The sequence below is a fragment of the Apteryx rowi genome, unplaced genomic scaffold (assembly GCF_003343035.1).
Source record: "Apteryx rowi isolate R43461 unplaced genomic scaffold, aptRow1 scaffold_271, whole genome shotgun sequence".
Taxonomy (NCBI): Eukaryota; Metazoa; Chordata; class Aves; order Apterygiformes; family Apterygidae; genus Apteryx; species Apteryx rowi.
The window spans coordinates 591,342-608,084 of record NW_020449097.1 but is presented as its reverse complement, the minus strand read 5'-3'; the positions used below and the strand labels follow the sequence as shown (position 1 = coordinate 608,084).

Genomic DNA, 16,743 nt, shown 5'->3' with positions numbered 1-16,743 from the left:
AAGTGCCTTCTGAACCTATCAGACAAGGTTTGTTTTTTTTTTTCTTTCTAGTTCCTTTTTCACTCTGTTGATGCATTGGCCTCCATGATGTCCTGAGCCAATAAGTTTGAAGTTGAATTATGCACTACATCAAGAAGAAAAAAACAAACAACAAAATTCTGCTGCTCGATAATTCAATTGTCCCTTAGCTCCTATATTGTGAAAAAGAATCAGTCCCTATTTGTTTTCTCTATGCCACTTAGGATTTCCACGCATTCCTGCGATAGCTCCCCTCAGCCTCCTCTTTAATCTGTTTAGTCTGTCCATGCACGGAAGCTATCTGCACTCCTGATCAGTGGTGCTGCCTTCCTACAGGCTTTTTCTAGTTTTACCCCTTCCTTCCTCAGGAGACAAGGACTGGATGTGACAGTCACAGTAGGTATGCTATGGATTTATGCCATTGCACAATAGGCTGTCTGTTTTTTCTCTGTTCCTTCCCTAATATAACAACATATAATTTCCTTTTTTGACTTCCCTTGAGCATTGATATTTTCAGAAAAATATGCAGAACTCTCATCTGAAAGAACAAATTCAGAATCCATCCCTATGTATGTAAAGTTAAGAATTATTTTTCCCAACGTTTTGCAATTAATCTACTACTGTGATTGTTCAATTATTACAAGCATAATAAGATACATTCACAGAGAGAAGAGAAATTCTTGTGATTAAGGCACCCAAACTAAATTTAGATGATACACAGGTATAACCAACTGTACCTCAAACTCCCTGAATAACTATAAAATAGTAATTTCTTTTTGTACCTCAGTCCTCCTTTATACAATGGAAATAATAGGGATGTCTATGACAAATGACCTCCTCCACCCCAAATGAGATATCTAGAAAAAGAAAAGTTTTCTAGGCTAGGAGGTCCTGTCAGTTTTCCCCATCTCCACTTTCCTGGCAACCAAAATAAAATAAGAATGTCAACAACAAACTCATTACAGATAGAGTGAAAATCAGGTATATGCCTTTTGGATTTCTGCCAAATAAAACTTATATGAGGAAAGCAGATGCTTTCTGCATCTTGTCAAAAATCCTACTTCTTCAGCAGAGATAAAAAGCGCTGACAATGTTTTGATCACACATATTTATATGATAAATAATAAAAATGAGCACATTTCCCATACTGGAGATCAAGGAAGGATATTCAGACAGAAAGGTGAAACTCTATTTCAATTCTTACGAGATTCAACAACAGTAAAGGAGACACATCTTATTAAATATTTGTTACACTTGAATAAAAAACATACTTAATAATTAACTGCTGTGCATTTAATTAACATAATGATTGCCCAATTAAGTCAAAATGAAAATTTAATTTGAGACACTTTAAGTACAAGGAGATTAAGGAAAAAATATAAATATCCTGAGTCCTTTGTTTTCAGGATTGAGTACGGAGGGAATATGTGGCAAATTAATTCAACCAGAATTAGCAATTTAGAAGAGGTAACAATATACTATTTCATCAATATCTGGCCAGAGGAAGCGAAAAATATCAAAGAAGAGACAGTCTAACAAATTTACTTTCCATTTCCAAATTAAAAAGTCAAAAGCAGGCTTTCCCATCTTTTACAACCCACAATACAGATTAGCTCATAATCTTATACCCTTGCATGACGGTCCTCCAACTGAAACAGACCCATACATCAGAGGGGAGAATTTGTCAGACAGGGATTTTCACTTGAAACACTTTTTATTTTGAAGCTACAGAACTGTAAGTTTGAAGAGTCTCAGCCAAGAGGTCATCTCTCCAAGCTTTCACTCTGATACTCTTCAGTGTCCCTTCTCCGAAGGGCATCACACCTTCTCCTCCATGCCAGGAAGATGGAAAGTGCCTGTCTTCCGGGACATCAAAGGCAGCACACTTGTATGAGCGAACGTGCTCTGGCTTAGTCAGATAGGAAGAGCTTACAGCTAGCTCAGTAAAGGGAGCTCAGTAATCATTCCCACTTTATTAGGCAGTGATTTTCTCAGCCTAATTATGGATAAGACTATTTCCTGCAGTCATGAACCTCCCTGTTTCGAGGCACGTAGCTCCAGTTGAGTGTCAAGAGAGGTTACATGGACAGCTCTTTCCCTACAGTGTCCTGACAATAACCTCACATTAAGATGAAAATTTCCAGTTTTCTTTAGTGTAAAGACAACCTGCTTGTTTTTATACTGATTAAGGGTTTATGTCTATCAACTCTTTCTCAATGCACACCTTTGTCTCAAGAGATCAGGCACAAATAGGCCTGTTGCTTTCAGCTGAAGCTGTACACTAGTCTGCAAAATGCACAGTCCAGGTCCAGTGTCATATATCTACTTCTCTAGCATTTGAACTGAATTCCACACCTTGAATTATAACACAGCGGAGAAATGATTTGGTTCAGAGAGAAGATTTGAATTCTGAGTTTCTAGATCTTTAGGAAAAAATACTGATGTCTCACAAAAGTTAGGGTATTGTGAAAAACACATTAGCAGTGCCCTTCACATGATGTAAATACCATTACCCTTTCAGCAGCAGGACAAGGTGAATCTCTTTGATTTGGATCCTATTTAAGGTACTGCCTCAGAGCTGAATGCTCACTTCAGTTACTACCAGTGCTCTGCCTTTTCCCACTACTGAAAGACCCATGATTCTGAGGTTCTCTTAGTAGTATAATGATAAGACACGTTAAAAATGTTAGAGCCAACATAAAGCACTACAGACAGTGTTAGATCATTACCTGTTATATTGCAAAAGACGTGGAGTGGTCCAAGTGGTCCACTTCCATCTGAATCAATGTAGAAGAAACCTGATGTCTTCCCTTGGTGTCGATAAGCTTCACACGACTGTTCGTAGATAGCTTAAAAAGAGAGAGAGAGAGAGAGAGAGAGAGAGAGAGAGAGAGACATTGCTTTCGCATATGGGGAGGGAATAGGCAGACACATTGGATACATAAGAGCACTTGCTTTTTTCACTATCATAGCATAAGCTTTTGGTTTACTGCTGATCACCACTGCAGTTGGCCCTGAGTACATGCTCAAAATTAGGCATGTGTTTATCTACTTTCTTGAACTTAACTATCTGCTGGCTTTGCAGATCTGGGTATTGACCTTATTTTGGATTAAAATATATAAATAATCAAGTAAATGGATATGAACTTTTAAATATGCCACCATTCAATTAGGGGAGTGCTGCATACAAATATATACACAATGATATTTCAAAGACAGGTACATACATACAAACATGTATACCTAATTTACTAGCTGCACATGCCCTTAAGCCTTGCCTACACAGAAGACATTTTTGCCAGTTCTCCCCTTCCCTGAAGGATAGTGTTGAATAGGGAGTTATAAACCCTTATCAATGTCTGTTACCCAAAAGAAAATGAGCCATTACCCCCTAGCAGAAAAGCTCAAGCTCAGATGTGGTCTCCATACTGGGTGACACATTTACACTTTAGACCTGTTTTATACACCCAGCTCTTCCTCTCTGCTTAACAATATTCTTGTACAGAAGGATAATGCTTATGAGGTTAATAAAGCAAGCACAGTATGCTACCAAGAGCAAGAATTGGAAAAAAACCTCCACAGGTCAATACCTTTTCTTGGTTTTGAGTCATGTTGCTAGGCAAGATACTATAACTCTGACTTCACATGGTAGAAAGAGAAAACACTCCTCCAGAGTGACAATCATGTGGTAGCAGAAAGTCACATGCATGACTGTGAATCTTGAACAACAGTGATCTTAAATCCTATTGTAGGAGAATTGATTTTTTTTTCCATCTTAACAGTTACCTAATTATACTGATGAGTTTAGTATCCATAACAGCTTATTATTTTTCAACTAATTGTTAGCAAATACAGTAAATATCACAGACTGACTTAGCAGATAAAGAATTCCTTTTTTCTCTCTGTGAGACAGAGTTATTTGGAAGACACAGTAGATATGGAAATGCAAGCAAACAGATCAGCCTGTGCCTTGCAATGGGTAAGCTTTTGAGTGCTACCAGTAGGAGAACCAACCCACTGCAGTATATTTGGGCATTAACTTTGGCTGCCTAATTCAAATCTATGTTTTTCTTATCCCTTAATTTTACAAGCATATTTAACCACTATTTGTACATTCACACATCATTATACAGCAAAGGGAGGTACTCAGGGAAACTTGCAAATATTCCATTCATTAGCCACTGCAAATCTCTTTCCAAACCCCCTCAACTCTTCAGACATCAGAACAGTACAGTTACATTGGGTATAGCATAATATTTGCTGGGTTGAGGTTGTAAATTCAACTGCAAAGTTCTTAGTGCCTTTCATCTGGAAAGATCTCAAGGTGATTTGCAGACTGAACACAGGGAGAGCATCTCCTCATAGAAAATGCCCAGCCTCTCCTTACACACGCTCCACGCAGCACGAGCTCTGTGCCAGCAGGAACGGCTCCTCCTTCCTGCTCCTGTGAGCACTCGCGCTCCTCCTTTGCCCTCGATTCCTAAAGGAAATTTCTCTGATCAAATACGTTTCAGAAAGGCTCAAGCGGCACAACTGAAGTAGCCTTGTTTGCTGCTCTGAAGGCAATGATGAGACGGATCTGTTTTGATGAAATTACTCAGTTTGGATGAGATCTGGAGGTTGCTTCACTTCTGCCAAATCCATCACTTGTGCCACTTGCTGAAATATGTTTTTCCCTTGTACATTCCTTATCTGACTGGAGATCTGTTGCAGACAGAACATTTCTAAGCGCTAACTATGCCCAGCATTACACTTCCCAGAGTTAAGAAGCTGCTTAAGGTACTCAGCACCTGGTGAGATGGTACTTTAATTAGTATCCACTGTGTAGTAAACAAAATTAAGAAATCCTCTTCCTGAGACTCATTAGCCTGATGTAAAGTGAACTGTAGAGTCTAGATCATCTGTGAATTCCCACTTCGACAGCTGGCCGAGTGTACAAATTAAATGCAAATAAAACAAAATCCCCAAACCAGAACCTGTTCTTCCAGTATTCACGATCCGAGGGGCTACAGGGAGTCCCTAAGCCGCTGAAGTGCTGACAAAAGCAAGGGGGCTATGGAGGGTCAGAGAGAGACAGTAACAGGCGATTAAGTAAGCAATCAAGGAATCAAGGATCAATTCACAAAGTTCTCAAACTGCAGTTCACTTAGTAAATTTGCTGTCATCATCACTACAGGACACTTTATCTTGTCTCATTAGGGACTATGCCAATTGCCTTCCCTGAATTGTTTGCTGAGTATTTTTGCAGACAAAAAGTAGTGCAAGGGACAGACATAAAACTAATGCGGTATCAGTGGACTGGACAGCTAGAAACTCATTCTTCAAACTTTTTTTCTTCTTAAGTTTTTTGCTTCTTTTTGACTGTCACTTTGGCTGGAGCCCAGATATTCTTTCTTCAAATTAATGAGGAAAGATGTGAAGATTCAGCCATTAATAACATGGGCAGTTGCAAACAGAGACATTCTGTTCACCCTTAAACGGCCCCTTTGTCACTGCATCTTTGGAAAAAACAAGCTGTATAAGGCTAGAATTCAGGCCAGAGGTGCTCAACTCATATAAATCTGAAAGGATGCACAAAAGTTCCAGTGAAACTACAGTTATATCTGCAAGAAGAAAATCCATCCTGATATGTTTTCCTTTTGGTCATATGAGAATTCCAGCAGTAAATATGAGGCAGTAACAGAAGAAGTGGAAAAAGGCTATAAACCTCAAGCTCTAGTACATAAAACGTATTCTAACTATCATGACTTAGAGAAAAGGCGTTTTGGTGGACAGTTTACTTTGTAGCTGCACAATGAAAGTCTTATAAGCCTGCATCTTAAGCATTAGATACCGAACACTTCTTGACTGGATGGGCAATGGCTCTTAGTTCTCTTTTTTGCTATTTTATGCTGTATAAAATGCATCAAGGAGAAAAGGTTATTTGCTTTTTAGGCACTGGCAGACTCCCCACAGACATTTCAGGTGCACCATCCCCTCCAAGGTCTGCTCAACCCTTTTGCAGGCTGAGTTCATTGCTTGTTTCAGACTAAAGTTACCCAGTTCTATTTCCTGAACAAAAGCTCTGTTACTCCAATTACAACAACGTCAGTTCGTCTTTATGGTTGAATGAAAGACAAAATCTCTTTGTAGTCATTCTCTGCTTTATATGATCATAAATGTCATACAAAAGCAAAAACCAAACAGTCAGCTGCAACTGGTAAGACCCCGGAGTCTTAACTTTGAAAACTGCATTCAGATTTATGTGCTATTTTGCGCTAAGCTTCTCCAATGGAGATGCAATCGTTCGGGGAACAGTAGGAAATCATTATTGTAGTTGTCATCAAAGAGTCACCAACCAGTTATGCATGTAATAGGGCCTCACTTTCAAAAAGCAAGCAACAATTGTAATTATGGAACTGTTGACAAATGCTGACATTTTACTGTTAAACAGTTTGTAGTAATTACACCTTTTTAATAAAGGGGGAGAGCTATTCATCAGTTTCTTCAGAGCAGAACTTGTCAATAATTTTTCAGCATTATTTCTAAATTTAAGAAATGGTGATTTTATAATACCTCTTTTGTGCAGCATTTTTAAGAGCATTTATACTTTCACTGCCTCAAGTTTGTTTTCAAATTTTAAAATGTTCACCAAAATGGGATCGAAACCCCCTGAAATAATGCTCTACATAGGCTCACTGAAAGCTTGTTTTCTCATTAAAATGTTTAATCAAGCACTTTTTCCAAACTGAAGCTTTCAAACATTATCATTTGTTTCAAAGAAGCAAAGTCACTCTTCCTTTCCTAACCCTCCCACGGTTTTTTGGACCACTTTTAACATGTATTGGCCACTGAATACAAAATTGTCAGTTTGCAATGACATTTGTTTCACTCAGCCACAGCCACTGAAAATCACTGTGACATTTCTGTTCACTTCGCTGATTTTTTTTTTTTTAATTGCTTTGGGCTGATTTGTTTGTCTTTCCCTCTTTGGCTTGAGAAACACATGGCGAACGAGCTGGATGCTCTAGTCTGAGGAATTGCACTCGTCAATTAAGCCATGCACGTAGGGCTGGAAGTGGGACAGAGCCGCAGATCCTCCACTCAAAGCCTGGCCGGGAGCCCCCCATTGCCCAGCCGGTCCTTGTAGGGTGGCAGCTCCCGGCCCCCTTCGTGTTTCCTTTTGGGAATGAGCTGTTTGACTGCAGCAACAGCACCGCTGCCCCGTGGTCCAGCAGGCGGGCGGGATGAAGCTGTTCACTTCATGCCCCTGCGTTACGCTAGGGCTCAGTTGAAAGAGGTGCCAGCAGCATGCCCAAACCACTACCGTCCCCCCGCAAGCATGGCCCAGGGCTCACCGTCAGGTATAGAAGGCAAAAGCACTAAAGTAACTGCAGCATAAGGCAAAAACTGAAGGAAAAAAAGTGTCATGGGAGCCGAATTTGGCCAATGGGCTATTGCTGATAGCGGTGGCTATTCCAGGAAAACAAAAAAAAAGAACAGCTTGACTCACAGGTCCCAGTAGGAGAAACTGGATATCAAAAGTATCTATTTTACTCATAGAGGGATTGGATGTTTTTTATTGTTTTTTTTTTTTTTCTCTCAGAATCACTTATAACCAATAACACTGGAACCTGTACTGACATTTTTGCAGCTAAAATAAGATAGTGCTCTTTAAGAAAATTTTTAAAGGCTGCTGCTGCATTTCAAAAAGACATTTAAAGCCCTCCCAGACCCCAGCTACTTAAACCAGTGCAGCCTGAGAGCCCCATTCTTCAATCCAAGAGCTGTTCGTTTCCCTAAGAGCTGTGTGGGCTCTTGCCTAACCGCTTGGATGAGCCATGCTGATGCCATTCAGACGTACACAATACTGACAGAGTTCAAAACGATCCGTTTCCTGACCCCTTTTAATCCTCTGTGAAACACATATACCCACATTTCTCCTTCAGGTATCTCTCTCAGTCTTCTGTATTTCCAATTAAACTGGCTTTTCAAATCAACAACTCCATATTCCACCTGAGCATTCATTTTGAATTGTTTTATTCACTGAACATAATGGTCATCTTTTCCTTTAGTTCTCCCCTCTTATCTTCCCAGGCGCTTAAAAAATTGTTTGTCAAACTTTTGTCAGCATTTATAAAATAAACAATTTTCCCCCAGTCAGACCAGATCTAAATGCTCTCTTACAGCTCCAGGGAAGATATAAAGATTTGTAAGCTCAGTAATCAAAGCTGTGGTTCTGATTCTGAACTCAAAAGTATGCATCCCTTATTTTTTACTTCAAGCCCACACACAAATCTTTCCTACTTATGAGAAAAAAAGCATACTAGCAAAAACTATATGCGTTGATTAATCAAGGTCCAAGTCATACTGTTATGATTTAGACTTCAGTGACAGAAAGGCATTAAGAGATTTTAATGCCATTATAATAACCTACTTTGACCTTTGAAATGAGCTACATAATTTCATTTTCTAATTCCTGCATCAAGCCCTTATTGCTGGTTCAGGCAGCGTGCACACGGTAGGCTTTCTGCACCCCTAGCAATCAAATCCGACAGGGCTGTAGGTCCCTCTTTAGCTTGGCTCTGCAATTGAAACTTCAGCCTTGATTCAACAAGCTGTGAGAGCCCAACTGCTTTTAAATATGAGCAATTCGATCACTGTTCAGCCAAACTCTGAAGTATCTGGAACCTGTTAGCCCAACTGTTTTCAATTACAGCCTAAAAGCTAGAAGAGATCTTATCCCTACCATAGCTGAAATCTTCAACTATAACAGCACGTGATTGAGCACGTACGTACAGGTTTGCGGGACAAGGTCAAACCTCCATTATTTCCAATAGAATATCTTTTTATTCAGCTTTTCTAACTACCTGTTACGATATTGATATTTGCTTCCAATCTCACTTTTGCTGTACCCAGTTCATCTGCAGTTTCCACGATATCCTTCACTAAACACACACTTACTGTTTTATTGTTGAGCTCCCTGGCAGAGAGGTCTTTGTCTCGCCTAAGTTTTCTTTAGTACTTAACAGCTTTGTCCCCTCTCCCTCCATGCTCCTAATTTATAAAAGCGCGCTCTCAGACCACTTCAAATTTATTTTCCACCTCTGATTCTATTGTGGCTAAAAATACTGTTCCTTGATCAAAGACTTCAACTTCCACACACAAAACCATGGCATCAATAGATTTAAAGCCACCTCTCTTTGAGCAAACTTGTCATTCACCCATTAAAACTCTTGTTACCTGTATTTAAGACAGTGCTGGGTGTTGGACGCGCTGCAAAGGTTACAGTGATGTCCAGGCTTCAGTTTTACTGGGAAAAACAGCAAGGTAAACCCCTCTCCTCCACCCAGAAGTATGTAACTGATATAGACAACCAAAAGCACGAACTCCAAATCACAAGCAATTTGTTTAATGTTTATCAGAGGAGTGTCCATGTCAAATTTTATGGATGCCAACATGATCTAAAAAGCAAACCTTAAAATTGCCAATATTTACTTCCTAGTATATTTCTAATTACTTTGGAAACTGATCACAAACATTTCCTTACAAATATTCAGAGATAGCAATTCAGAATTTGAGCTGCACTAGTTATAATTATCAAAATGAATCCTGCAGTATTATTGCTGTCTTGATCGGATTCTCATAATATGACAAAAGCAGCTATAATTTTCAATTACTCTAAGGGAGATAATGCTTTATGGTGATATAACAGATATAATACATTAAAGAGACCTAAAGAACTGTAATTCTTTATTTCATTGGGATGAACTGACATGGTTTGCTCCCCAGGTAAAATGTAACACAGAGATGCACGTTGCTTCACACACCTAAGTGGCATGCTCATGAAAAATCATAAGCAAAATACATCCTGACAGATCTCCTTCTAGATTCAAAGGATTGCTTACTAATCCTTTGTATCTTAGATGCAAAGAGTAATAATAATCCTTAGAATACTAATTATTATTAGCATATTCTAAGGTGAAAATGTGATTTAGCGCAGAAAGGCCAATCCTGTCTCTGGATCTGCAACCACCTCCAGACTGACCTTGGGCAAGTCGATATGCATAAGTGCTAAACCCATCGCGGACTGAATTAAGCATTCTCACCAAAGCGCTCAGCGCTCCTGGGAGGCACATCGGAGCCGACTATTTCGCCCTCTGCTTGCTTACCTTCGGCCTGACAGATTTGCTTTTACAGACTCAGAGTAATGAGCGTTCAGTCAAGTATCTTTCTAAATAACAAATAAAACAATACGCAAGGGGAGGTTTCTGCTCGCCTTCTCGCTTCGACAGCAGAGGGATTACTACAGGCAATGAACTCTGGGAACGACTGTCAGTCTCACCCTTATAATACAATTGTCTTGTTAAATGCCAGAAAATAAAATCTGTACTCTCGAAAACCGGATTTTAACAGCTCTGCTGTTGACAGACTAATGCAGTCTCTGCTGTGATGTGCCTGGATGACAGATGGCTTATTTTCCCTTTTTAAAATATGTATTTACTCATCTGATAAAGAATGTGTTATTTCCACAGATAGCTTTAAAATGACTTTTACCACAATGTCATCTAAATGGCTGTTCGGGCAGGATCCTTCTATTACATTTGGGGATTACACAATTTCCTACAATTCAGACTAAGGCTCCCCCGGCCTCTGGGACAAAAGGTCACGTCAGCCCGTGCTCCACTGTCGATTCCCCGCGGAGCTGGAAGACGGCCGTGTCAGTCACTTAGCCACAGCGGCCCGTGCCCGGGGCTGGTCCTGGGTGACACGCAAGTCTTGCGGCTGCAAGACAGCGGTCAGGGAGACCTAAACTGCTAAAAGCAATGCGGAAGGGAAAGGGGACATCAGAGAATTGGTACTGAGCTAGTGCCCTACATATTCTGGTCTGCAGTGATGTCCCAAAGCGGAATACCTTCTGCATTACTTACAAAAGACAAGCAAATGGAAGACTTTTTTTTTTTTTTTTTAAATAGGAACACTGAAAAATCCAGCTGTGCAATTTATGGATGTAAAAACCGAATGGAAAGTATTAATAAGACAGTAACTTAATACAAAATAAATGATGAAAATTTATATGCCAAAAGCATGTTGTGAATAAAAATATGCAGGAACACCAAGTACAGCACTGAAGACTTGATATGAATAATAAACATGTGTATTACTTAGTTGAAGAATTCAGAATTGTAAACACACATGGAAAATTCTGTTCTAAGAATCTCTGACAGGAAAATTGCCTGTTTGGGCCATGCAAATTACATGACCAGATTCACTGTTAGATATCTAGCAGATTTAAACTCTTTGAACTTCATGTGCCTGGTCACTAAATTGTGTACACATCTCCCTACCTTGGAACACAGAAGAATTACCAAATCCATGGCTGGCTTTTTTAGATGCAAATCCAGTACAACTAAAGATCTGGATGAAGCTATATTAAGCTTTTCAGATCAAAAATGATACATGCAGTAAGCATATTAATATTAAAAATACAATTTCAAAGCCTGAAGTTACGTTAAGTTTATGTCATGTCAACAACTGTATGACATTTCCATTACTGTATGGATATTTCCTCTAGCAATTACCTAGGCCAATAAGACACATGCCTGTATGTGCAAGATTGATCACATACCAAAGCAAATATGCAGCATTAAATTACATTCTGTTAATTATCACCTTACAAAGCTTTGGGACATGCTGACATCCCTTGAACATGAAGAATGAAACCATTTCTTTTTATATTTCTCATCATTCTTTATATCAATGTTCAGTGCTCTTCAGAACAAAAAAATACACCCAAGATTAAAGGCCATCTGAAAATGTCACATATAAAAATAATATAAATACAGAAGGGAAAGATGAGGTTTTCTAAAGGAGTAACATAACTCACGGAAAGAGGGGATTACTAACAGTTACTTTGCAATAAAGGTATAACAGTCTGTATCTCAGGGCTATTTCACACCAATCCATTGCTTTCACTATCAGATGATAATCACAGTACAAGGAGAATTAATAGCATGAGACAGATGTATACAGGTTTTAAACTAAGAACTTTTAATTAAAAATATTTTATATATTTGTTATCTATAATTCTTATATATATACACATACACACTTATAATCCTGATCTAGCTTCAGTATTCTATTACATGTGTAAGTTAAGACAGTCTTCCTTAGTAGACAAGGGAAGGAAATGAACACGTTTCAGAGGTGCTTCATCAATTTACCATGGACACCCTATCTTATTCCTTCTGAAAATAGCTCACTCTCTCCGCTAAATATATATTATATATAGAAAAGAAACCACTATCTTAGATCAGATGTCAGAGTATCAAATAGCAAAAAACAGATGAGCTGAATCCCACCCAAGCCTTTTTCCTAAGCTGTTTACCAACATTAGTGTTTCTATCTAGAAGAGAAAAACAGAAGGCAGAAATACAATATTATTTTCCTATAGCTCACACACGGATTACATAAAGGATCCTCTCCCGCTTGTATCAGACTGTTCCAATAACCGATGGACCAGCCTGTAGGTTACCCACCACACAGTAGAAATGGGGAAGGTAACTATCAATAAAAAGGTTTCAGCTGAGCTAGTCTCCTAACAGCCAAAAGAAGCCATATGAATGCAAGCTGTGTGAAGCACATTTAAAAGATAAACAAAAAGCAACACCATGCATTTTACAGGCTTGAAATAAGAGCATATCTTTGAAGTATTGTCTTAGCTCCAGATCAGCTCAGGTAACAGTAAGCAAATAGTAGTGTCAAGGGAAAGAATCCATATCATTTCAGTAGAGGATACAGATCACACACCTTCCCGTCTACCATAAATTGGACGTTATTCCCATCCGAGGTTGAGAAACTGAAGAAAATAAAATTCATAGGTGAGCTGATGCAAGTCACCTGCCATTGCCTTAATGTCACACAGGGTTGTTTCATGACTCCTAGTCTCCCCAGACTGAGGAGAGTGAACTGGGACGTGGGGCCAGTCAGCACGAGTTCCACAGTTCCCCTTGAGTTGCACGGCCACACGCGCACATGACAGCAAGGCGTGAGCATTTGTGCTGGAGTTTCACAGCTACAGATAGTACAGAAATGAAAACAGAATTGCTAATCAATGCTGTGACTAGCTGACAAGGAGATGTGAATTGCACTGGAAGCTGCCACAATGGGAGGTAAGTTCAAAATCTTTTTCCCCATGGGAGGGGAAATAAATAAATAAATAAAAAGACTTGGAAGGCAGTGGTAATATTCCACATGTGACAGCTCATGAAGGAGGATTAGCAGGTACTACATAGAGAAACGGACCTGTGCATCAGGCAACAAGCTGTGCAAGAAAGAAACAATCAGTTTAGAAAACATTCAGTCTCTTCCCAGTTACTGAAACACAGAAAACACCGATGGGTTTTAGCACCGTTATCTTTGTATTTACGGCTAAGTTCAGAGAAAAAGAGGAGAACAGAAGCAGAACAAAATGAGACTTTGGAGTGAAACATGCCTGCCACAGAACAGTTATTTAGTGGAACATGACCCTCTACCTTTTCAGTGGTGAACCCTCATCTGGATCAGGTAGATCGCAATGCCTTCTGCGATGGTTTAATTGGCACAGCGATCTTCAGGCAACAGCTAAAACCTTGGGTCACGGTAAAGAACCTAGAACTGGCTGCCAGGCCAGTCTACAGCCATAGTATATTAGTTCCCCATGTAGCTGCAGTCTCTGCTATTAGACTGAAATGTTACCAATGGGATGACAGGTGTAGTAGGTGCGTCTGGATTCAATATGCAGAAACAAGAGAGAAGATGTGAGAGCAAGCGTGAAGATGGGAGAGCAAAAACAAAGCCATGGTGAGGAGGATGGGGAAGGAAGACAAGTGAACTAGTCTTTTGAATGGTGTGTTTATTGTGGGTTGTGTTTTTTCTGAAGGAGCTTTCAGAAGCCTAAGTAATGTATCCCACTGCTTACTCAAAATGAGTTCTCCAGAAAAGTAATTGTCTCTGGGAAGATTACGTTGGGGCCATGTCTAGACCCAGCTGGTTCTTTATACTTATCTTGAGGTATGTGCTTTTCTCTTCACCCAATAAAGTCTTGAGTACCAGCTATTCCCATCTTCAGTCATGACAGACACAGTCTTGTCCCACTTATAACAATCTGACCTGCTCGTGCAAAAATTGTCCTAGCTGTCTCTTCTATCAACTTACTGTTCTTTCCTGCCACTGTCTACTCATTCTGYGTTACACTAAACGCAAACTATTTATCTCTGCTTTTCATGGCGTATTTCCATCCTGCCTACCTGTCATGACTCCTGCATCTGCCCTGTCAAAAATGTCAAACTCCTCTGGCTATAGCCTTACATTTTTCAAACAAGCACATTATTGCTTTCTTCCAAGTCACTCCATGCCTGCAAGCACTCAATTTCTTCCTCTTTCTAATCTCTACCTTATGACTTTTTGCCTACAAGGAAGCCTAGCAATAATTACGTACCTGGAAGACTGAAAGTACTGCCTATGATGCTGATCAAGACTTTCTCACTGCTTTCTGGTGCTCCATCACCTGCGTAAGCCTGTCTGTTCTCTTCCCTCATAAACTTAACCATAAACTCTTTGGAGTACAAATAGTCCATATTATTACCTGTTCCTCACAGCGTGAACCAGTGTGGTCCGTGAATGCTTGAAGAAAGTAATAAGATTGCTTCTGCATCACCAAAGTGCATTACTCACACATGACAGATGATGACAGTAAGGCAGGGGCAATCTACCTCAGTTCTTAAAATGGTAGTCTCTCCCAATCTGAGCTGATAAAACATTAAATCAATTAGTTCTGGTTTGTAGATACATGTGATACAGTTCCTCCTGAAAACATGGCAAAGAATGGGCCTCTCTCACATTGTTCAACCAGTAGTGTGCCCATTCCTTAAACACCCCCCCCAATAAAAAAAATATAAAACACACCACTGATGCAGCTTAGAAGGAAAAGAAATCCAGATGACAATGAAACTATTCACACTGTGTTTGGCTTTGAGTAGATCGCTAGCTAAGTCTTTCCACTGTTGCTGCACAGATGTGGGGTTTTGGGGTCTGAAGGACAGTTTAATAAAAGAAATGGACTCTCTACAGTGGTACAAGTTCAATTTCAGGCCTGTCAGCCTCCGTGTTATTGTAAAAATCAAAATCTGTTGAGATAATGTTTCAAACCTTAAGAAATTACACATTTTACTTTGATAGAGCTGCACTGAATTACATGATTGGAGGAGCTGCTTGTTTACTGAGGATATTCTGGAGTTACACTGTGATCAGATCTGAGGCTTTCATTCACCTGCTACAAGGTACTCCTGTACGTCAACTACTATCAGCTAAAAGCGATAGCGTCTCTTGTTCTGTAGGTTTCTTATCAACAGCCTGCATTTGCCCACCGGCTTTGAAATAATTTCTTCGTACATCTCAAGCACATGAAATGCATTTTGCCAGCCTAATGTTGCTGTTTATCTGTGTTGCTTGGATTAGAGTGCAGCTGGCTCCGCAATCTAGTTGGAATCAAATTAGCTGTTGATAATACGGTTGCAAATAAGTTGAGCAGCTGAATAGCTCTATGCCACGTGTGTGCAGCTCGAACCGCTGCAAAGACTAACATAGATCTCCCTGGGAAACTTTTAGGGAGTTTTTACATCAGCAAACCTTAAGTAACTGCAGGGGTCCCTGCAGTAGCTTCGGGAGCAAAGTGAGAGCACAGACTCGAGTTCACAGAGGCGGGGAGGCACGAGCAGTGCTGTGAAAATGTCTGTTGGGAAAGACTTGTCATGAAGCAGTCCTCTGCGACAACAACACGGTCTGCTCCAGGTGCAGGCCGCGCTGAGCTGACACAGAGGAGGGAGCCTCCAGCCCTGAGCTAATACGACAGCGCAGACGTTAGCCTCGAGGTTAGCCTCCCTAATACTTCTGCAAGGAGCTCCTCTTCCTTAACTGAAGCCTAGAGAGACCAGCGAACTGACTTGGCCATCCAGTCTTGAACCAAGCGTCAGCTGGTGTAAATATTCTGCTATGGCCTTGAGCACTGCAAGAACTGTTATTTGGAGCTTTTCTAGAAGGACTTTTTGGAATGACAAAAAGCACCGGGCAAAGAGTAGTCCCTCTTTTTGAAACCATAAGCTTAGCATTTTTCTTCCCATCCTTCATCCAGCTAGGCACAATAAAGCAGGATTTCTGCATCAATCCCTTAGCTTCCGTTATACTTACAATGTAGAGTTCAGGTGTCCTCACTACTTGGAAGACATTCATCTATGAATAGACCTCTCAACAGTCCCTCCCGTAAGCTGCACGCCCCACGCCACAAATGATTTCATCTTTAATTAGCAAACCATTAAGGTCTCCGGAGTTACAGTATGGTTGCCAACATTCTCAGCTTCAAACCACTAAGTACCTTTTTTTCCTCTTCTGCTTTTTAGCTTAAAGGGGAAAAAAAAGCATCTCTCATCAGTCTCATCCTATCTGCGGTGTAAGTGCTCATCAAACAACCAGGGCAGTAATAGTAGTGTTCCTGGAATTGTTACTCTCACTTGCTCCTTTCCTGTCTTTTTCTTCGGTGACAGGATAGGAAGTTTTATCTTCATTTTCTAATTGTTTCGCCTTTTGCTCAGCTGTATGAACAGGTTCTATTTCGGCTTCCCCTTTTTATTGGCATTCCTAGTGTGCTGTGTCTCTGTTGTTTTATACTATACACACACACACACATATGTGTGTGTGTATATATATATA

General features: G+C 40.0%; 1 protein-coding gene across 1 annotated transcript in view; it reads right to left on the bottom strand.

The window, feature by feature from the left end:
- The window catches only part of CNTNAP5 (contactin associated protein like 5), a 220,631-nt gene that overhangs the window by 91,941 nt on the left and 111,947 nt on the right, over nucleotides 1–16,743 (bottom strand). Inside the window, exon 12 of the mRNA XM_026068493.1 lies at nucleotides 2,748–2,867. Within this exon, the coding sequence (XP_025924278.1) occupies nucleotides 2,748–2,867 (120 nt within the window). The remainder of the gene's footprint in view (nucleotides 1–2,747; nucleotides 2,868–16,743) is intronic.